General features: G+C 40.2%; 1 protein-coding gene across 1 annotated transcript in view; it reads right to left on the bottom strand.

Moving 5' to 3' along the window:
- Window positions 1-24,200, bottom strand: part of LOC308106930 (calcium-binding protein 8-like) — a 93,167-nt gene that overhangs the window by 52,815 nt on the left and 16,152 nt on the right. Inside the window, exons 2-3 of the mRNA XM_080458974.1 lie at window positions 22,278-22,399; window positions 2,702-2,845 (exon numbers count right to left, since the gene is read on the bottom strand). Of these exons, the coding sequence (XP_080315100.1) occupies window positions 2,702-2,845; window positions 22,278-22,399 (266 nt within the window). The remainder of the gene's footprint in view (window positions 1-2,701; window positions 2,846-22,277; window positions 22,400-24,200) is intronic.

Here is a 24,200-nt window from a genome sequence, read left to right as displayed (position 1 = left end):
TAGAGTGACATTTCTGGGATATAAAAGATATTTTGCAGGTTTTGTGCAGTCTGCTTATCAATAATAGAGATGGTGGTTTGGCTCGTCGTCATATTCCTTTATTGATACAAACTCTGCAGCACTGTCAATCATGGTTGACATAAAAAAAAATCTTTTACTATTTTATTAAGTTATTGACATTTTTGCATTCAGAACAGCCAAAATGATTACGTTATTAGCAGTTATTGCATCGTTGGTTGTTATAGATTTCAATCAATGATTTTCATTTCACAGCATGCGTTTGTGTGTTGCAGTAATTTGTGCTCAGGGATGTGATTTATAAACAGCAAATCCATAAAAGATGGGGTTTGAAGTCGTCTGCACTGTTTATTTGACACTTTCAGTTTCGAGCCATAATTTTTAACCTCAATCCAGGATTCAGACAGTAGCCATAGCTTTTATTCAGGGAAACAATGACTTATTTTATGACTCTACTGCTTGCGTTTGTATGTTTGCTGTCGACCTTGTAAAGTCAGCAGAAACACTAAATGTTGGTAGGAGGGTCTCTCTTGTGATGTGCATGTCTAAGTCTGGGGTTTGTTTCTGAATGAGCCATCTGTTCTAGATGCTTTATTAAAAAATAAAAAAGTCATGTGTTGGCGTTGAGTGGTGTCTAAATAAGCACGACCCCCTGTATTTTCTTAAAGGAATGAATCAACACAAACAACCTCGACTCGATACACGACGACAGAAAGACTGATGACGGCCGGGCCAGTAAATAAATAAACAGCGCTGCACATCGGAGACTTCTGAGACAATAGCTGCCGTGACCTTTGTCGGCTTGGAAAGTGGCCTGGCCTGCTTCTTCAAGCTGCAGCCGGCGATGCAACAACATGCGGCCTGGAGGCGGGGGAAGCAGTTAGGGCCTCCGGAGACCCTCAGGCGGATGAGTCAGAGGAGGAACCGAGGCAGACTCACTCCTTAAACTTTCATATTCAGCCTTGAACATTTACAGTAGTCCCGTCTCCACAGTCAGGCTGAACAAACACGTCAGCAAAGGCATAAAGAGGTGCTGTATGTTTCCCCGACATCTGACATTTGCATATTGCATTTTCCCATCTCCGCCTCATGCAGTTTTAAAGAGGCTCTGCCTTAATGAAATATCAGTCACAGTTAATGCAGACGGCTGTTTGGAGCTTAGCACAAACTGTGTCTGCAAGAGGAGGAGATTGTTTGGATGTTTCAGAGGGTCACAGCGAAGAAAAACCCAAACACATTCAGATTTCACCAAAGTTCATGCAAACATATATCCTAGGTAATGATGCAACAAATTAAATATTTCAGTTTTTGTGTCTTTTTATTGCAGCATTCCTATGGTGGTGCCTACTTGGTCCACACTAAAATATTTGTGCTGCCTGAAAGACCCATGAAACTAAAAAGGCTTTCCACTACTTTTTTTTTTTGTAGTTGGGTGTTTTGGTTAATGATTCATTTAACTCTGGTTCTGAGCATTTCTTACTGCAGTATTTCTACGTCAAATCACTTCCTGTTCTACAATGAACAACTTCAAATGTCTCAGGACTCGTTCTGCACTTGTGGGCGTGTCCTACTTTTACAACCAATTGGAACATTTGATGCATTGACTAAGCCCCGCCCCCAATATCATGACACACATGTGGCTTTGGCGTGGATAGATGATGTTGATGTATTAACAACTTTAAATGTGTTCTTATATATGACAGTGCTACGTCATTTGAAACGTGTTAATCACACAAGTGTTCACTACAATGAAATTTTTATTTTTAAATTTGTCAAAATGCACAGTGCATAAAAAGCCTTTATCACAGTTCAATCCGCACAAATTGATATTGCAATATATTTGAAGATGAAATTGACTGTATTTCCATTGTTTCCCAGCCTTTAAGAAAAACTGATTTGAAAGATATTTGATAGTTTGTAATCAAGTAAATTTTAAAAAACTAAACAAAACATAAAATAGCTCAAATCAACAAATGTGTGTTGAAAACAAAACTCATGTAAATAATTCTCTGCTTTTAGTGAACAAGGTTAATTTGTCATAAATGGCAATCCAGATATTTGAACACAGTTAAACCTTAAAGCTGGAGGGACGCGAGAAATACTCTGAGCAATCTAAAACCTTGAATCATTTTGCAGTGCAAAACAATATGAAACCCCCCCCCCCTTGAGCGACAATAACTCTCCGGTGTCACATGAGCATGTATTTTATTAATCTCGCTCTTTCATTCGTGTCGTTTCCTCGAGATATCACTTCCACATTGTGGTGTTTTAACATCCCCGGCTGACAGTTGATGGCAGGAGGTTAAAAATAAAAGGAATACAAGGGCGTGCATGCGTAAATGTATGTTTTATGCATGACACAGGGAAATGTGCAATCTGCACATGTGAAAAGGGTCAAAGTTACAGTTTAATGTGAATCTTTCTACCTGGTGCACTTTACCGTTGCATGAATGAGAGTTATTTCCTATATGTGTGCATCAGGGGAAGCATGAGTGAAGGAATCCAATCTGCACAGAACGAGTGTTACACCTACTGTGTGTGTGTGTGTGTGTGTGTGTGTGTGTGTGTGTGTGTGTGTGTGTGTGTGTGTGTGTGTGTGTGTGTGTGTGTGTGTGTGTGTGTGTGTGTGTGTGTGTGTGTGTGTGTGTGTGTGTGTGTGTGTGTGTGTGTGTGTGTGACTCACCATCCATGTCTAGTCTCTGCATGATGATGGCCAGCTCCACCTCACTGGGCATGTACCCCAGAGACCTCATGGCCATACCCAGCTCCTGTTTGGAGATGAACCCGTTTCCGTCACGGTCCAGGACCTTAAACGCCTCGCGGATCTCTGCCAAGACAAACAGGAAAATCCACTCAGCACCAGTAATTAACGTTGGTCACCCTGCTTTTTAATTGGCACTCATCCATTTATCTATCTTCTCTTCATCAGGAGTAAAAGAGGGGGAAACAGTGGACAAATCACCAGTGGATCCAGGCCAACAGATAATAGACAGACATCCACAAACCATTTAGAGTAATGATGTTCGACACCACTCATCTCCTTTCTGATCTGATGTCAAATAACACAAGGCACTCCTCGAGTAAACACACATTTAGTGCTAAAGTAACTGGTAAGCAGTCGTTTTTCTGCTAATGCTAATGCTAATGCTACGAGTCGGCTAATTGAGCAGAGTACAGAGAGACAACAACTTAACAACAGTCAGAAGTAACAAGCTCAGAAGCTTCAATAAAGGTTAATGGTGAATTATTGGTCCTCTCTCTCTCTCTCTCTCCCTCTCTCTCTCTCTCTCTCTCTCTCTCTCTCTCTCTCTCTCTCTCTCTCTCTCTCTCTCTCTGACCTAGCTTCGGGCTGCACATTATGCAATTGGTCTCGCACCACTGCTTCAAGTTAACAAGATCAATTCCAGCCATCGATTCATTTTCTGCGCCCGCTGTCACAGCCACTGTCACCTCACACACTCTCACACACTCCAGAGTAACTTCACTGTGCTCCTGCACACTGTGATGGCTTCTGCTTTCACTATTCTTTTTTTTTTTTTTTTTTTTACACAATATGAGCAATAGCTCCACACGGCATCTGTCCAAGCAATATCAAACCAACTGTAAAGTTCAAGGACTTTGTCTGAGTGGCGTATTGTTTCCGTTTCGCCGGGTAAACATGTGACCTTCAGGATATTGAACTTGTCCTTGAACCATTAAAGCCATTCACTGTACAGAATGTCTCTCCCATTGATGCTGCTAGTGATGAGGTAAACTGCAGGTTTACTCATTTACCACTAGACTGACTTGGTCAATTTATATTTCAAGGTTTTTAAAATGTCAAACAAAAAATGGGCAATGATTGTTTTTATTAAATCCAAGATCTTCAGTAGTACAGTGTTTTCCAATGGCACTGAGAAACTGTGAGAAGCCTTCTAGGTCGCTGTACTGTGTACTGTGTACTGTGTACTGTGTACTGTAGTAGTTGTAGATTCTTCTACATATCAATTTAGAAGTTGTTCTTATGAGAAGTTTGTCGGGCAAATCATGTCAGCTGGATAGGATTTGGAAGATTTGCAGCAACAAATACTTACCAGTATTGTTATAAATTTGTCTATTTTAAATGTAATAAAGCAAGTAACATAACAACTAATATTTAAACCAATATAGTGATAGCATTAACAATTATTTAATAAGTTATAATAATATTAAATGAGCATTGAAAATGTCCTTTGAAGATCTAAAAACATGCAAGTAATATAGAATTAAAAATGCTTTTTTTTGTAGATCTGCTGTTTTCACATCAGAAAAAACTATAATTCATCTATTCAATCAATGCAGCACTCTCTTATAGTTTTATTAAATTATTGACAAGTTTACACTTTCTTACCTTTAAAATGTCAATATTTATTTATGTTATTAGCCATTGTTTCATTATTTGTTGCCACATATTGTAACCCTGCTGTCTGGGCTACATATTAATTCTGCCTTTACGGTTTAAAACGACTCTGGCTGTAGTCTGTTCATCCATATTTTTGTTTTCCAAGCTTTTAATACTCCTGAGAAATGATGCAGCTGCCTCGGAGCTAAACTACAGGAACATAATAAAACATCTCATAACCTCACAGGAAATATGGATTTAGAGTTCGTGTTGATTCAGCTCACTGATCATTTTTTACTACGCTGTTCGTTGTGCCGTTAACACACAAAGACTACAAAAAGAGTCAGAGAGGAATCATCTTGTTTTAAATCAATATTTGTATCTGTCAGCAATATGTTCCACAGTTTTTTTTTGTGGTGGGGGCAGGGTACATATCAGTGTTTTGAGGCTTGAGTTGGAAAGGAAAACAAAAATTAAAACATTTAATCTCTTTTTCAGACAAGTTAGTTACATGTGCATCACTTTGGGTTTATCTTTTTGCATTGTTTTCTAAATGAGGTGTTCTTTTTGTGTTGATTTGCATAATGGTATGAACATAATCACTGTCTTTACAAAATTACTGCAGGACACGGTATTTTTTTTTTAAAACACATACACATAAAAGTCCAGTAGTTCATAGTCTGCACATTTTTTATGGAGAAAACACATTGCACTCAGACAGGAATGTCTTCACGGTAATGCATAGACAATCATCATTGCAGGGGACAAAAGCTCATTTAAAGAGGTCATATTATGCAAAATTCACTTTCTATTGGTTTTCCAACAGTAATGTGAGTCTCCATACCTGAGGATGACACCCTAGAAGTGCTCATTTAATTTCTTTATGAAGTGTGTGCTTCAAGGAGCAAATCAGAAATCAAACCTCATATCACACGGGTCTTCAATTCCGGGGCTCGAGGGCCGGTGTCCTGCATGTTTTTGGTCTGCCTCAGTTGCAACACTCTTGAAGGCAATAAGGGCTCGTTATTGGTCTTTTTTACAAGCTTGATGATGACATCAACGTTAGACTGAGGTGTGCTGAAGCTGGGAGAGCTGAAACGTGCAGGACATTGGCCCCCCAGGCCCGGAATTGAAGACCCGTATAATATAGTGTCATCGAGGCTTTAACCAATCCCAATCAAGGTAAGCCCTCCTGTTGATCCAGATTCTGAATGTAGCTCCCATGATCCAATATTCAAATGGATGAAAATCAAGAAAAAGCTGGATTTTAGGCGATAAACTTTGAATATAATGTTTTTGGACCAACAAGACCATGTGAAAGTGTTGAAAAACTGTATAATATGACCCCTTTAAAGAATGTTTCAGTTAGAAATCTAGTGAAATATATGTGGCTTTGGTCCGTTTCATACAACGTTTTAAGATATGATTGCATGATAGACATAAATATACTGACTTTAATGAATTAAGGGTGTAAAAACATCCTTCAACGAGGCTGTAGATCAGTTAGGTGGGTTCTCTTTCAATAGTTTTGGAGTTGATCATATTTTCCTGTGCATTTGTTTGGTATACATTTAAATGTGTCTCGAGATACTGGATATATGAATATATGAATTGACGTAACACCGGGTGGATGATAACATGGCCATTTAACAGAAAATAACATGTTTATGCAGATAGTTGAGCAGAACTCAATGATTACGTGCATCTCCTAGACCATGTTCCTTCCTTATGTTTCAGTTATCACATATAGAAATAATCAAGGAAGACATTTAAAAATAATGTAGTGAGTTCTTCTGGAGTAGCTGGTTACTTTTCACTTGCAGTACCTAATAAAGCACCGCCTATCCACTGCAATCAACGGCACAACGTTAGAGGCCAGCACACAGTTTCTGCACCTACACTCTCATTATATATACTTTGAAACGGATGAAAATCATTACTGTGTTTTGTTCGGATTATATAGCTTTCACTGCCATGACCTACATAAATGTCTTGAGTTTGTTATTCAACATTTGACAAAGTGACTGATTGTCAGATCATAGAGAGAGAGAGAAAAAAAAAAAACGGCCTCATTTGTACACAGTTGAGTCAGCAGCTGGTCCACTCGCCGCTGAACGTGTGAACAAGTCATCAGTGGAGGGAGTCAGCAGGCTTCACTTTGCATTAATAAATGCATATTTCATAAGAGTGCCTACGGATGGGAGCGGGTGTGCGGCGAGCGGAGGGACAGACACTGACAGGCATCTGGTGTTTTTAAATAGAGGTGGAATGTCACTTCTCTGAAGAACACTATGACTGCAACACACGCTCGGGCACACTGTGCAGCTGAATAATCCCAATGAGGAAAGCGGAAGAGACGGCTTAACTCCATCCTGCCCAGACAGATCAAATACACAGCAGCAACAACTGAAATACTCATCCAAATAAGATTCAAAGTTTCCACTACGATAACATGTTGGAGCTGCCAAGTTCATTGAATTGAGCAAGCACACACGGAAAATAACAGAAGATGGAGAGAACGACAAAAAAACGATAAAGGATGAAGAAGTGAAAGAAGACAACAAAAATATAAATAGGAAGACAAATGAGAATACTCGGACAATGAAGGCATAGAGGCCCAGAGCGTCTGAGGGCTCCATAGACGGCTGGTTCTTTTGAAAAGGACTAAAATCTTTCCTATTGCGCAGCTCTTATAGGTTTTCATTAGGTTTTTTGGTTTTATATCATTGCTTTTTGATTATATTGTGGCTTTTAGCACTTTGAGATTTCTGAATATAAAGTGCAATACAAATAAAATACATCATCATCATCATCATCATCATCATCATCATCATCATCATCATCATCATCATCATCATCATCATCATCATCATCCCCTCTGCTGGTAAATGACTTACTTACAAGAAGGGAGCATAAACGGAGCACAGTTAAGATTGAAGTCGTGAAGTTGAGGAGTGTATTTCCACCTTGTGCAGATAATTAAAGGTCACCGTCTCACTCGACCTGCATCACAGTGGCTTGTTAGTGTTTCCCTGAACAGCTGGTCCGCAGTGTCATCATCATTTGCAGCAGTACAAAGCCCCGTTACAGATAATATTTCCCATAATGGAAACACACAAGCAGTAAAACTGCCACTTCAAAGGCAAACACATAAATTTTTTGCCTGCAGTGAAACGAGTGTCTCGTGCATAAATCTGACTCGGGCCTGTGTGGAGGAATTTTCTGCGTCTGCAGCAGAGGAATAATAACCGCAACTGGGTTTGGATATTAAAATAATTCATGCCCTTGTGTTTCCTATCTATTAAGAAACACAGCGAGTTACTTTCCTGCTCAAAATCTGACATTAATTACATCGATATTTCTACCAAGGAGTCGGAGGAACAAAAAGCATCGCGGCAAACGATGGCTTTGATGTAGGAGACTCTTAATTGAGAGTGGGAGTTAATTTTATATGCAAATGAAGCCTTCAGAGTTAAATGTTGATGACTGGATGGCTGAATGACTGATGTCTGTTTGTATTATGTAATCTGTGCAGCATCATGCGTGCACATAATGTCTGACCTTTAGGAAGCAGCAGAAATGTTTTGCGGAAAGACAAAAGCAAAAGCTTGAGTTAAAAAAAATAAAAAATACAAGGAGCAAACTCGTTGGCATTTTGGCATCCAGCACAAGAGCTCATTGTGAGATAATTCCTTGTCTCTGCTGGTAATATTGAAATGAGCATTTGTTCTGGTAAAGTTAACGTAGGCGTATCTACAGATGTGTCCTTAAATTGTTTTAAAATTACAAAGAATACATTAAACATTTTTAAACTTTTCAATAAAAGTAATTGTGATTCCAAATTTCTCCAGCACGGTGAAAGAGGAACATCAGGTTGTCTTACGTTTCCAGGGTCTCTGAATAAAGTGATCAGATTGATGTTCTCATTTCTATACACCAAGAACATGATCCAATACAGGCAGTGGATCAATCCCATGATGCTTTGCACTGTGACGTTGGCTGTGTATAACACACTCCATATACAGCTTTAACCAGAAGCCCGCTACCTTTGGAGACTGGTGAGCTCCAATAATTGATTTTGTGCATTGACTCCTTTTAGAATCAGGCTCAACATTAACCACCCCTCTAGGCTTTCCTTCCCATTAGTTGTGTGTATGTAAACACAGGTACTGAAAATCAGAAACAAACAATAGTTGGAAGCAAAATCCATACTAATGTATCAATGAAAGTGAGCAACCATATTATTAATGAAACAGGATTTGCATGAAATGAGACGGTGAGTTTATGAGAACAAGCAAACAAACGGATGCAGGAATCATACAGCTAAGAAAAAGACAATTTCTTAACATTAGTTTTCAGGAAACAAACTAAACAAACACAGACAGGAAGGATAAAATCATTTTGTTTGTCTAAAGAAAATGTAGTTGTTCTACTTCCATATCTTACTGTTACACCCCGAGGAGGGAAGGAACATATTATGAGGGAAACGGTTTGGATTTTTACAATTTTTATCTACTTAATTTTCTTTTAGTTTGCTCGTTGGTTTTAATTCCCAAAAATTGTTGAGCTTGAAAAAAAGGCAGGTTAAGCAAAAACCAGAACCCGACAAAAACCCATAACCACCCCGTGTCCTAAACTACTAAAATACATAAAGAACAGGTACCTGGTGGGCTGGCAAAACAAAACAAACAGGTGCGGTGCCGGGCCAACCCTGTACAGGGCCGTAGGAGCCGGTACCAACACCCAATCTAAGAAAAGAAAACCCCAACCTACTTCTGAAGGGAGAAATAAAAAGCGAAAACAGGACCATCGGTCCCACCAGGGAAAAAGGATCTAACTTAACCCCAAAGAAGACGAAGGCAGAAGAGCCGAATAGGGCAGTCGCCTGGCTGCGAGTCCGATCTGCAGTGAGCGAGAGAGAGAAGCCATCAGCGCTTCAGACACCGCCCATTTATAGGCGAAGAGGCGGACTATAAAGAAGCCTACCAAAATAATATATATCAAAAATACAGAAATAACCCCCTCAAGAAAACTAATGAGGTAAATTTAGAGATAAATTTACCTCACGCAAAAAATATTACTTTATATATAAAAAACTAAATAAGGAAACAATCATCTTGACGTCTCAACGGAAGTAGAATAATAAGAAATAGGGAAAACCTTCCCTAATACCTAACACGTACAACATAGATGACACATACTAATATCTAGAAATAGAATGTATCATCTTTCAGCTGCTCGACCACACTGAGGTCAAACTGAGGCTATGATGAGCAGCTCCTCATCTGACATGCGTCTAAAACCCTGATTCAAAGGGGGGGAAAAACAGCACAATCACACAGATAGACGACCACACACCCACAGCCAATCCTCATCCATTAATCTCAGAAGCAGGTTTTTCAACTGTGTGAGGAGAGAACATGCAAACTCCAAACAGAAAGGCCCAGCACAGATTCAAAGCCATAAGCTGTGAACACCACATCTTCAACTGCTTCTGAATCTGTATTCAACACTCAAGTGTGACACCCTGTGCACGTTTTTTCACGATATCCATTCAGCTTTTATGATTTATTCAATCAGAGTGGATCCTGAGCGTCTGCAGGCCAAAGGCAGGAAACAACCTGGACAGGAGTAGTGGGCAGCTACTGAGCACTGCCCAGAGAGCTTTCCCAGGTTCAGGGTTATAGCACAAAGGTCGAGAGAGGAGTTGATGAGGGTGGAAAAGTAGAGACTCAAACTAGCGACCTTCCTGTGAGAAGCTCTTCACCAACCTACAGGCCATCACTGAAAACACTGATTCTAATTGCTCTATAAATGACTGCAATTCCACAACCTTTAATCATTGTAGTTCTGCCTTATAGTTCCTGTCTGTCTTTATATATATATATATATATATATCATCAAAATAGATTTACACAAAAATAAATAATCAATATCCAAGTATACACACCCTATAAATACTTATATGTATGATGTGTGCATATATATACTATATATATCTGATTCAACATGTCTGAAAAGGGGCCGGAAGAAGTAAAACTTCCAAACATCCAAACGAATAATTTGAAAACACAATAGAGTTTGTGTGGCGTTGTACGGGAGGAAAATAAAATTAAAGAGAAACAGCTGCAGCCTCCACTTCACGGAAGCATTAAGTCCCTTTTTACTCCCTGCAAATGGCTGCTTAGGAAGTCATTGTGCCGCCTAAATGTTTAATTTTCAGATGAACTGAAATACTTTTGGGGTTTGGTTTTATGCATCTGTGGGAAATTCTCCAGATGTTTTGTTTTTTTTTTCCCCAAAAAAGAGTGCTGTGGACAGTTTTACAAGCTCCTCTCCAGAGGGGATTTAATTTCAGCTCAGTGCTGAAGCCCTCCACATGTTGTACCGCCCCGGTCTGATTGAAGAGAAGAAAACACAGTCAGCACCACGGACAGCTCCCCGAGCTCTCCGAGCTCTCCTGCTAACACAAGTCGTCTCCTGAAGTTTGGTGAGCGTGCTGCAGGCCGCCAGCGCGCTCGCTACACCGGGTGCTAACCTCAGATCCAGGAGCTTCACCACCAGCTCACAGGTGGAGGAAAATCTACATAACCGGGGCGAAAAAAAAAAAGAAAAAAGAAGAAGGAAGGAGTCAAGTGGGAGCTGCTGTTTTTGTGTCGCAGGAGTTGGAAACCCTGTTGCTTCTCCCTTCCTCAAGGAGAGCCGAGCGCTGGCGGGCTGAACGAACCCCCCTACCTCCCCCCCCACCGCAGGCTTCCCGCCGTCTGCTCGGGCTCAGCGGGCGTCCAGAGAGAAGCGCCTGTGTGCCAACCAGACAGGATTTCATCTGCTGCCCTTTGATGAAACCTTTAAGAAAGTCGACACTTTTAAATTCTGCTGCAGGACTCTGTTTTTGTTTTCCTTTTTCAAAAGCAAAAGGAATTCACCTCGACCATGACTGTGCTGAGAAGACACTTTACTGGCAACTCTCCCAAATATTAGAGTACGATCACAAACTGTTTTGCAGTTATTCATACACTCATGGCCGGCGATTTTCAGTCTGTCATTTTGCCAGCTCTATTTCTTTCTTTGCTCCACACGAGTGTGAATCTGCACTGAAAGAGTGAAGACCCATATATTTTAAGAAATTCCCATCAAACTGTCAGAGATGTGCTTCGATTAATGCTTTTGAAGCAGCTCTGATTTTTGAAGACAAGACTGAAGAATGGAAAATCTCTACATAATCTTTTCTTTTTTTTAGTATCTTGAGAGCTCCATTTGATCTATTTATGATTATCTAGTAGTTTATTGTCTAATGATTTTAAAGACTTGGTAGTTCTAAGCCACCTTGGTGGTTTGATCTTCCATAAGAATTTTTCAAATATAACAATCAAGAGTGTTGAATCAAGTTTTTAGAGGTTTTGTTAGAATCATCTTCTATTGTTTTGGCTGCCATTGTTTTAAATATGGTGTCACAGTTCTTCATATTTCATAACACTCCCAGGAATCACGTGCACTAATTGGGAACATGATGTGGATTTTTAAAAAGCAAAAGGCCAAAATATTAAAAGTATAAGGCAGAAATGTCATATGTTGTCATTATTTACATAAAACCTCTAAAATCCTCCACTAACAGCATCGATGTCAATGTGCCACCTGCTTATTTTTATGTCTGCTGTGATTGTTATCGAGTCATTGTTTTAAGAAGCAGAAAGAAAATTTGCACGTTATGTTACAAATGTGGTAATTTAATCATTTAAACTGTTAACATACATTTATTTTACTTGTTTATCAACTTTGCTGGGGAAGCAGCTTTAATCACAATGACTGGATGAATACAAACCACATTGAGATAAAAGTGTTCAGTAAAATCCCCCAGCAGCTAAACTGAAGTTCCTCATGCAATATGACACCACGTCTTCATACGAAAAAGCTCGCTTTGTTCTTCCTCTCTGACTACGGTAATAAAGAGAGGTTTTCCAGCACGGGATGTAAAAGCACCCAGAAACACAAAGGTGTCTCCTGAAGCTTGTAGCCTGGAGGGGGGTCATGCTCCTGCAGTCTGCTCTTTCCGAGCTCCCCTGCACAAACGGCTCAATTTACCTAATGAATGAGAGCAAACTATCTGCCCTCGGTGTCACGAGAGCTGCAGCAAATGTACAAATTGCTTTTTACGGTCCATAACAGTCACACTGGGGTTAACAACAGAGGCGCAGACCTACTGCAACGTAGAGGTTTAATCAGGTCACACCTTCACATGAACCCTGCCGGCAGTTTTTCACCCCCCCCCCCCCAAAAAAAAAACTTTGCTACAGAACTGCAGCAAAGTCGCTCAAGCAGCTCAGGTCTTTTTAATTTGAATGCACAAGCTAATAATGTATGCATGAGATTTTGAAAATGGAAAAAAAAACAGCAAAAGTACTTTAAGCTTTTAACTTGATGACAGAGGCTTGGAGCAGAAACACAGCTTGGCGAGACATTTGGATATGAAACTTTCTGGTTAGTGTGACCTCTTGTGAACTGTTCTTTTTATTTATTTTATTTAGATTTTAAGTTCAAAGCAACATCCTTTTACAGTTACTTGTAGATTAAATACCACCTCAAAACTTTACTTCACCCCCTCTGCTGTAATTTAGTGTCTCTTCACCTTCTATACGGAGTGCCATAGGGAGCAGGAGCACCTGTACATCGAATGTAAGGTAGAATACGTTGCATTACATGAAGGCAGGTTACACCCTGAACAGGGATTATGTCAAGTGAAAACTATTTTTAAAGCCGTGGAAATAAGCCATAAGTCCTTTTTCGCTCTAATGCAGCAACCTACTAAATTCAATCCTGCCTGGTGGGCTCATGTGAAAGTGTTAAACTGGCTTGAAGAGCAAGGTCAGCCGACCCGTCTACCTTCAGGCAAACACAGTAAATGTCTGCCCACAGTCACATCATAACATCATCATGACGAGTAAACCCGGGTACCGAGTACATTGCGTTTACATTTAGGCAAAATGAAAATGAACACGTGCTTAAGGTTATTTGAACATGGATCTCAGTTAAACATTAGAAATGTGATATTGTTGTCCAGTGTGTGACGTCAATTTGACTTCTGATAAATTCAACATTGAAGTAGGTTAAAGTTGTCTTTAGTTGTGTTATAGCAGGAATAACAGGGCTTGAGAGTTGATTTCTGTGAAATGTCAAATTGGATCTGCTGGATTGATCTTGTATTTCTTGGAAGACATTTCACCCCTGATCCAAGCGGCTTCATAAGTTCCTGCTGTTCACTGGACGAGGCTGGTGAGTCTCACTGAATGGTGAGGAGCTCAGGCCTGCTAATGACCTCCGCTTTCTATGGTGGTGGTTTCTATGTTCATGGAGTGTACAAAAAAACCAAAGAACTGATGAGGCCACTTGGATAAGGCAGAAAAGTCCAATTAACCTGATTCAATTTGCATTGAGACGCCTCCTACCTGGACAAATGATAATATGCGTGGAGATAAGAAAGAACAAATCACACCTCTGTATAAAGGACTTCTCTGCTTCTCTAACGTCTAAGCCGCCACTGCCCCTTTAAATATTTAGCAACCAAGAAACATGGCGAGTTGTTTCCTGCTGTTGTTACCTCTAAGCACAAAAACACAACACAGCTTCATGCAGCAGGACTCTCCTCTCATCTGACTGGTGCAATACGTTGACACGCAGAGAAGGAATGCACGGAACCGTATTGGTTGGAATATGGGAATTCTTTTCTGGTCTGAAAAAGTGAGTTTGTCTCATATAGGAAAGAGAGATATTAAACGCCTGAGTACAGCACCGGGTTGGGTAATCCACCAAACAGCTTAGGAGCAGGTGAAAGATATAAATGCATAAATTAACGGGTAAGGGTAAAAATAAAGAGAATGAATGCAGGTACCAGATGAAAGCTCACCAGAGAGGAATTAAATAGCTGCAGGTTTTAAAACAAATCAACTGAGCTACTTTTCTTTACTTTCTTTTTTGTGTGTGAGACAAACCTGTTTGGTCACATTTTGTTCTTGTCACTTTTACACCATTCTTATGTTTGACTCTTTCTTTGACAGAATGTGTTGTAAGAGGATTGCTGTTAAACGTCAGCGCTTGTTGCACATCGGTATAATTGACAAGGTCGTGTTTACGGCTCGAAGTGAGCAGCCGCCGATAACAGCGGCTTACGTGAATTGTTCCGTGCGTGCATAAAATTGCGCGCGCTGCCTTACTCACTGCATAATTACAGCTGTCGGTGGATGTACAGATTAGTGCAGATTCCACCTCCCTGTGGAAACTTACAGCACAAGTTAAAAAAAAAATTAAGCACTTTGAAATGAGTCATTGTGGGGACATTGTGATAATACAGGTGTTGGATTCACAAGTCTGTTATTTATAGGACAGGAAGACGTGGATTTCATGAGAGGGTCATTGCTGGTAACAAGTCAAGTTTTGTGTTGAGCTTTATGGGTGCAGGTGAGTTTGTAAAACTGAACTCGTGCTGGACTCTGACCTGCGTTTACCCGGAAGCCCGCCAGTAGTACGAACTGAATTAACCAGAGAGATTACTTTTGAAGTGCTTTTTTTTTCTTTTCTTTTTTTTGATACTTTTTTTTTAAACTGCTAAATATTGTTTTGGTTCAAAATATAACACGGGTCGCCTTTATGAGAAATTTCCCCCCTTTTCTTTAAACTTAATTAACTTTATTATCTTAAGTCAATGAATTTGATTAAGTTAGAAGAACTTGATTCATATAGATGTTACCAATTGAAGCCATTTGATCCAACTATTTCCTTTTTTTCAAAGTAGGAAGTAACCCAATGTGCCGTTTACACACTGTGATGGGATCAAAAACCAGACTCCATCGTAATTTCAATCGGATGGTGCAAATGATCAGACTAAAGTGTTTATGGTGCAAATTTAATCAGGTCGGCATTTAATCGGATTACTTTTGGTCCACGCAACCACAGTTACTGACTGTGAGGTCAAGTGGAAATGAAAGGAGTAATTTTGTTGTGCCGCACGCCTCCAGTGACAGAACTAAACTTTGTCCTGAGGCACAAACCTGCTCCAAAACAGGCTGGCAGGCCTCATGATACATGCAGGAGAAGGGCTGCATGGAGAGCGTGTGCCCATATATTCTGACATGTTTATTTGTCCACACAGGTTCAGTTCCACCTTTTTCTATATGAAAGAAAATTGCAGTTTTTTTAGGTTTTTTTTTCAATATTTGATCTGTAAACTTTTTTTTTTTTTTTTTTTGTAAATATGAGCCTTGTAACTGTCGGCTCATCTTATATTTGAACCAATGCGGTACATGAGAAGATAAAAATTATGTTCAGACATTTTGCCTGAACCGTCTGCCAATTTGAATTTTGTGTCATGTTAGTGTATCAGAAGTCATATTACATATTACATATTACAATATGGTGACATTTCCTGTTTAACCTTCAGAATATGGGTTTGTAAGATGAACACTAGGCTGATTAATGCTAAAAAGACAAGAAATGGGATTTTTATTGTCTCTCGGTGGTGTAGTAGGTATGAGTTTGTGTGAGTTTGTGTGAGTATTTTAATGAAACAGTTCAATCTGAATTGGGGGTCAGCTCCTGACACTGTGACCCTGAGTTGTACGAAGCCGTATGGATGACTGTCTCTTTATGACTGACATATATCAAATCTTACAGTATTAAAGAGCTGCGGGCCTTGCTGTTGCTTATTTAAATCCCGGCAGGAGACGGCGGCTTCTCCTGAGAGATGCAAACATTAACAAAAATACAGCGGCTGACTGAGTCCACACTGTAAGCCATGTGACAGCTCGGCCCACTGCTGCAAGCTTTTCTAATGGCCCAGGACCAATGCACTAAATTGACTGTTTGAATATTGTGAAGCAATAATGCTGAATGTGCAGAAATGTGGAGGCTGTGTAAGCGATAATGGAGGGACACGTACAGGTGTTTGTATCCAGAGCTGCAAATAAACAAAACACAAATTTGGTAACTTCTGTAAGAAGAACTCAAGCAAACGACGTCTAAATTGTCTTTTTTTTTTTTTTTTTTACAAACGCAATGTGTTTCCTTCACAAGCGTATTGAGTTAAAAGCTGCCATCGATGTGACGCTACTGGTCATTATCTCGTGTGCCAGTGTTAATAGGGAAACGGAAAGTAGGGATTTAAGTTTGAATTACCATTAACACAAAGGGAAATTTAAATGTGAGTCCGAGCAGGAACAGCAGCCCATCAGAACATTGGAGCATCGTTCATTCATCCAAACATTCTCATTCTCACTCACTGAGATAACAGCAGCAGTATAGATACAACACAACGTTCTACAGCTCTTCTCCAGGATTTAGGGCGTTTTCACGTGGATCTCGGTCCACTTTTTTCAGTAACGAGTAATCTAACGCATTAGTATTTCCAAAGCAGTAATCAGATTAAAGTTACTTATCCAAGTCACTGTGCGTTACTATTGTAGCGTCCAGCAGGACGAGCTTCTTGTCTGGAAAGACAGAGATTAACGGGTCTGCTTCTACATTCCTTGTCCTCCAACCGAACACACGCACACACACACACACACACACACACACACACACACACACACACACACACACACACACACACACACACACACACACACACACACACACACACACACACACACACACACACGCTCGAGCACCTGACCCGCCCCCTTCTCCACTCTCAGCCAATCACAGACCAACTGGTTCAAGTAACACAGAATAATAGGAACCAACAGTACATCTTCATTGAATCATTGGAACAAAAACACACCTGCAGAGATGTTACACTATTTTTGTAATTTTCCTGATATCTGGTCTGAAGATTACATTACATCACATCGTGGTTGCTTGTGGCTCCTCATTAGCCTCACAGGGAGAACAATCATTCAGCCACTTTTATCTACATTCTCATTGTTTTGGCCACGACCCAAAGTTCACAAAGGGTAGATGAGGTTGGAGATGTGGATTAACCAGTAAACAGAAACTTTTGCTTCTTAGCCTCGTCTTCACCACAACAGTGCGGTAAAGTGACTGCAGCCTTCTTTATAACACTATAACACTAACACACATGACCTACAAACCATCATTCTCCACAAGAGAACAGAGCTGATCTGCATCCCAACATCATCATCATCATACGCCACCTTTCGGCCCGCCCCCTCCTGAAAAGTATTGAATCGTCCAAAGACTTGTGGTGAATAATCACTTTAGACGATGTTGATGTCTTTGTGTTTCGGGATTTGTGCTTCGGGATAACTGTGTGTGCAATCAACTGGAAAAGAGCAAGCAATCAAGCTGTTTCTTTCTCTTTTTCTTTTTTAAATCACGTGCGTTTGAAGTTCCCAGCAGCGTTTCAGAAGCTGAGAAGCTGCTGGTGTTCTGTTTTTCTTTATTTATGTGCTGTTGCCCTCTTGGCACTCTGTCTGAATTTATGTTGAAGTCGTGAAATTAAAGGAAAGTAAGGGTTCACCTAATTGGCCAAATGTGGTAAAACATAGAAACAGACAATTTGTAAGTTCGGTTCGTCTTTCCTGATCTGCATATTGACAACGTTGACGATACAGTTGCAATATCTTGTGCAGCTGCTTCCTCCTGACTTCGGCTGCACCGCCGCACCTCCTCCATCAAAATCACAAGCGGAAGTGGCGACAAAGAGCAAACGAGCAACGACCTTGAACGTCTGACTTCCTGCAGAGCGCACGGACACAGCTCTGAAATCACAGAGAGCAAAAAGCACACAGCAGCAGCAGAAACCGTCTTCCAAACAAAACTGTGACTGAAATGTTTCTTATTATTTCTGTTAAATCCAATCCTGTATTGTCATGTGTGACTGACCGTAAGGCACGAACTGTGGCATATGGACTCTTCCTGGTAAAAGAGAAACTTAGAATATCTTCTGTACTTACAAAAATAAAATAAATTAACTGAATTTCAAAACACATCTCATATAAAATAAACTATGACGAGAATCTATCAATGAACAATCAAAGACTGGATTTTTTCTTTTTCATCATGTTGGTTGGACTGTTTGTGTCACTATATCATTTGCAGATTGTTTTGGTCTCGTCCGGTATTTCTTCACCTTTTTCATTTTCCGACCTCGGAAAGCCAAATCGCTGCCACAGTTTTGATTTGAAACCGTAGGGATCTTCCTGTATTTTCAAATCACCTGAGGCCACAGCCATAACTTTGCCATTGTCTGCACTGATCGTCCCGCCGCAGGTCAAACACGTAGCGACGAGGAACGTTTATCAAGGAAGGGAAGCGTCTTCTTTCCCACAGTCCATCAAACACCGAGGACTTAGATTGTTAAGCTGTTCAGATTCTGGCCTCCACATCAGTCCCAGTCTTTCAAATGAATTGCTGACCACTGATCGAAAATTGTCTTACAACTTTAAAATGATCTTTAGATTATAGTTCTCATGAGCTTTCACTTCAGCTTAAGCGTACCGATAGTGAATACTTTAAAATGCTTTATCAAGCATGCATTATGTCGACGCTCCGGGTATTTTTTTCCTCTAACTATCAAAACTGGTCAGCTGAGCCGCGGGCTCTTTGTGATGCCATCAGTCCAGCGTGCGCCGTGTCGTAAATACCGATGCTGTAATTACAGCGTTGACAGGCTATAATTACTCAGTCACACTGTTTCTAAATGGACCTCATGAAGACCCTCTTAGCACAAGTCATTTCTTATTCACCAAGTAACACAAAACCATCGAATCAGGAGGGAGGAACTCGTACAGTTCCGATTCCTTCATGCATATTAAAACTCCACCCTGACGGAGCGGCGGGTTATTACGATGCACCGCGCTGCCAATTTTCCTGGCGGTGGCTTAACGTTGCATCAATGGATTCATATTTTTGGAGGTCTGGGGGAGTCGGGGTTGTTTGCTACCTGTGAGGCACTGCTGACTCGGGCAGACTGTTATTGATCAGCTTTGTGTTGTACAGGCTCGGATGATTACTCTCAGACAGCCTCCAAAACAAACGGTTCATAAACACAGCTTCAGAAGGAGAGCAAGGCCAACAGCCCACAACTGCACTCGGAGAGATAAGCCACGTAGAGAAATAATGTATTGCTGTGTTTTGTCGGCTCAGAGGAGGAGAACGCTGCTGGTTTTTGTGACGCCGTATTGTCTTTTATTGCGTTACTGACTGTAAATCTGAGTGAAGCCTGTTGGATCAGTAAATGTCCTTTAAATCAAACTGTTGTCCTGCAGCACATGATCCCGTCTCTGGACGGATCTTCTGAAAAACAAGAGTCCACGTAGGTTTGGGATTCTGCAGCGTGCACAGGCTTGATGCCCGAAATAGTCGCCTTTTTTTTTTCCTGCAGTATCTCCCACAGTGCAACAGTCTGATCCATCTTAAAAGTCACATGACTGGTCACTGCCTCTGCTGTTGTTTTTGGGTTCATTATCATGTTGCAACACACACAGAGGCATATTTCCTCCAAATCCTCCACATTCTTCCTGCAGCCAGTGTTCTTTAACTTTGGTGACTGTTTGCCTCAGTCGGGGTTATAAAGCCTCCTCGAGCTGGCATGAAGCGGAACTAAACACAAAGCTGCAGTGGGTTTATAATCATTTGTATGCAGCGCCATGTTCCAGATATTTTAGTGTGACTTACTTGTCTTTTTTTTTCTTTTTTTTTTTTTTGCAATGTAGAGCTGAACTCACATTACCTTGCAATAATAATCCTTTCCTTTAATGAGGAGCTCAGCAAAAGGTCACGGATGCATTATCGATGAACATGCATGTCGACTTAAGATTTCAAAAGAGGACAGGATGGACATGTTGCGAGCATATCAGAGGACAAACAGAGAGAGACAAATCATCCACACACATTCCCATCTACAGCTGTCGTTGGCCTGAAGGAAGAACATGAAGTACAGATAAGAAAAGCTTGCAGACACAGGGACGGCTCACAAGACAATGACAGAGTGGAGACGGACTGTATGTGCGGTTTCAATTCAGAAAGGTTTCACATTGAAATGTTTTGAAAGACAATCGCTGCACACAGAAACACCAAAAATGTTGAAAAAGAAGAAACAGCAGCCACGCATGCAGAGATGATGATGTAAACATTAAAGCTCTTTTTAACGGTCTTCGTATGGGCTCATCCAATATCTGCAGTGTGCGTAAGTAAACATACATTTTGTTGGAGAACTGCTGTGAAATCAATACGAGTGGGATCTTCCATCGTTATTGTCGTGGGTCTATTTCCACATGTGCAGAAAACCAACTCACTATCCGTGTAGTAAATGTGCAGTTTTCAAAAACTGTTTCAGACTCAGAATGCAGTTGTGTAAAAAAAAAGATTTAAAATTGGGGCCACAGGGTGAAGATACTCACTCCACAGACCTGGATTTTCTTGTTGACTGGTTAGATTACTAACCAGTACTCCATCCTAAAAGTAAAGACAAGACCTAAACATCTCCTAACAAGCTTCATCAGGCTTTCAGGAGGTTTCAGAGCAAGACTGGATGATCAAGAGACCCCGGAGAGAGACACATCTACTGTCTGTAATCAAAGAAAGCAGCATTTAGAGCGATGGAAAAAATACAAACTCCAGAGCTCAGTAGAGTGGTCGTCTCCCTGAATAAGTTCAGATATACTTTTATTGTCCCTGTGGGGATTTTTATTTAAAAAAAAAACCAAAGCTGTAGTGAATCCATTTGAAAATTGACCCATAGGTACCTGGGGTCATGTAGAACAGGAATATGCTACAGTTTGCTGAAAACAATTAGATTTTTTTAGGGAATTTTTGCCTTGACAGCAATATTTCAGTTAGATGTGATTTTAGTGTGATTGTGAAAAGAACGCTGCAGTGAATTCACTTGAAAACTGACACAGAGGAACCTGGGGTCATGTAGAAATGGACAAGACAGGAACCTGGTGCAGTTTGCTGAAAACTATTTGAACTGAATTTTTGGGAAATATTCTGCCTGTACAGTAATATAACTTATTGCGTGATTTAAGTATGCAATTGGGAAAAATGTTGATGAGGTCGATGATCACATCAATATCGGCCACAGACAGTACAGTGTACACTATTTTTTTTAAAATGAACATAAGCGTTCAGAGAGAGAGAGAGAGAGAGAGCAAGGAAATTACCACAAAAATCCACAAACACTGAGGGTTTTATCTCTGGTCATAAAGTATTTGCTGATTGTGATTGTGAGGATAAAAGATTTTTCTCTGAGGACGATTGGTCAACCCCGGAGCGCAGCCACGGAGGGCAGATTTACGTGATGCACCTGAACGCATCACCCGTGTATCTTATGCATGAAGCTTGTTTACCAGTAAAAATCCATAAATTAGTATTATTGTTTAAGCCACCGGGTTCAAAGTGTGTGAAAAAAGTAGCGGCTGACAGGCCAGACATTACGAAAAGTTCTGGTACGCGCTGTACGGTAGAAAAAAGTCCCAGTACGCTGAGGGGTAAAATTTTAAAGTGCCGGTAGTGTGTACCGGTGCATACCGGCCCACTTAAAGCACTGCACTGAGCCATGAAACTTGGAAATGAAGATAAGATGAAGCGCCATGCAGCCTGATAGAAACTAAATAAACCCATTTATGAAACATTTACTTTCGTGTTCAATTTGACCTTCTCCGTATTACACTTTGTAAAATAATTATACGCCTAAGTGAATCACTTATTTGCGTTCTGGATCGGGCTTTTGCTTAATAATGAATCAAATAAATTAAGCATGTATATTTTCTCCCCCAAATTACAACAACAACGAGAAACAGCTGTTCTAATATTCCCCCTTCATTTATGTTAAAATGTTGAGTGATTTTTGGGGGGAAGGCTTACAGGCAGCGGCAGCCGAATTACTTTAACGGACATTAAACAAAAGGCAGGAAGACAGCCAGGCACTTTTCTGGAGGAGCCTTACCGCCCAGCTCTTCCACTGAAATACTGGCAAGCACATCGCTGTCGCTGTCGGACAGCGAGCGGCTCAGGTAGTTCCCCTTGTAGAGCAGGCCTGCCGTCACATGGTGGAACGGCATCTTCTCCCTGAGGGGGAACAACGGGAAACATTTAGATGTCAGTGCTGGAAAAGAAGATCCGCTGAAGAGGAGACGTCGGTCCATTGGTTTAAGTTTCAACACTGACAACAATTAAAAGCTCCACACATTCCACTCTTTCAAACAAAGAAACTCACATTTCATGTTGTGCCATTTCATTGTCATTGCTGCTGCAAATGCAGCTGCTTTTGTGTACCTCAGGGTTGAGTTCTAGGCCCTCCGATTTTTTTTGTATACACACTATTATTTGTACACACAGGAAATATCAACTTCCACATTTTTACGCGGATGATAACCGGCGCTATTTCTCTTTTGATCTGTGAAATGTTGCCCAACATGAATCCTATTTAACTTCCCCTAACTCGAGTCCAACCTAAACACAGCCCCATATCCAAACAGGGTTCCGAACCCGAGCACCCTGAATATCTCCCCCGTTCACAAGAAATGGAATTATAATTCGACAATAACCTTAATTTCAATCAACACTTCATTAAATCTTGCTTGTGTTGACGACAAAAACTGCTCAGCATTTGCACTCTGTCACTCAGACATACAGAAACACATTTTCACACTGTTATTACCACTTAGATAATACTAAATACGAAAGGTTGAAGGCAGGCAGCAACAATAGGAACAAAACAGAACACCGAACCTCAGTTTAAGCTTCATGGCTCCCGGAATATCTTAGAACGGATTTTAGTTCTCACTTTTAAAACAAACTACATTTTGCCATAAACTTGTGTTTCCTTTCTACTTTCTAAATGCATAATCCTGTAATGATTCATTATTACTTTATGTACTTCTGAAAGGAGCTGCAGGGATATTCATTCCTAACAAATTAAAGTAAAATGCAAACAAAACAAATTGGCAACAGGCAAACAATAGCATTTCTGTATTTATTAAAGCTAAAACACAATAACATCCCAGTCGATGAGCGTAAATTAGATCTATAAACTAGTTCATCTGATGAGAGAAGAAACGCTTGAGATTATGACACAAGCACCAGAATTGGCACAAAGACTGAACTGGAATTGGAGTTTAGGAGGACATAAGTGATTAAAATTTTAGACAATGTGATTCAATAAAACAAATTTCTAAACTCCACCAATTGCCATGATTGTCACTCTAATGTTTAACAGAACGATGCATTTTTATCATAATAGGAAATTCTCACTGCCCTCCTGAAATAGATTTTTTTTTTTTCCACTCGAGCCTCCTCATATTTCAAATAGGCATTATTTGATCTTCATTTAGAAGAGTTAAAATATAAAATAAGGATTTGATACCATAAGTATGACATATAACAGTTAAAGAAGATAGAAAAACAGCACCTGTTTCTGAAAAATGATAAGCATCACTTCCATATTATACATATTAGGCAACAGGATTTTACCCATTTATATGATATTAAGACAAAATCTTGTGGTTTGGAAAAACATTGCCCGCTCAAACTTTGTGCAATCACAAACTAAAAGAAACCTCCCAAAAACCAAAGAAAAAAACAATATAGGTGATATAAAACAAAGGTAAATAATCAATCAGAAGTGACAGAAACTAGGAATAACAAAATGTTTGATATCAATAAGGGAAATAAGAAATATAAACATTACCTAACGTAACTTCAGCTGACAGAGGAGGTTAATATATTGTGAGTGTTACTATTTTGTAGCAGTCCCTAAAAAAATTAAATAAAAATGCCGTCCGTGTGGTATTTTCAGTGGCCAGTGGACTTTAAAAAAAGCCTAAACTTTCTTTTTTTTTTATCAGAATGTGCAGATTCTCCTGGAACG

The sequence above is a fragment of the Lipophrys pholis genome, assembly GCF_963383615.2.
Source record: "Lipophrys pholis genome assembly, chromosome: 3".
NCBI lineage: Eukaryota > Metazoa > Chordata > Actinopteri > Blenniiformes > Blenniidae > Lipophrys > Lipophrys pholis.
This window is presented reverse-complemented; position numbering and strand designations above follow the sequence as displayed.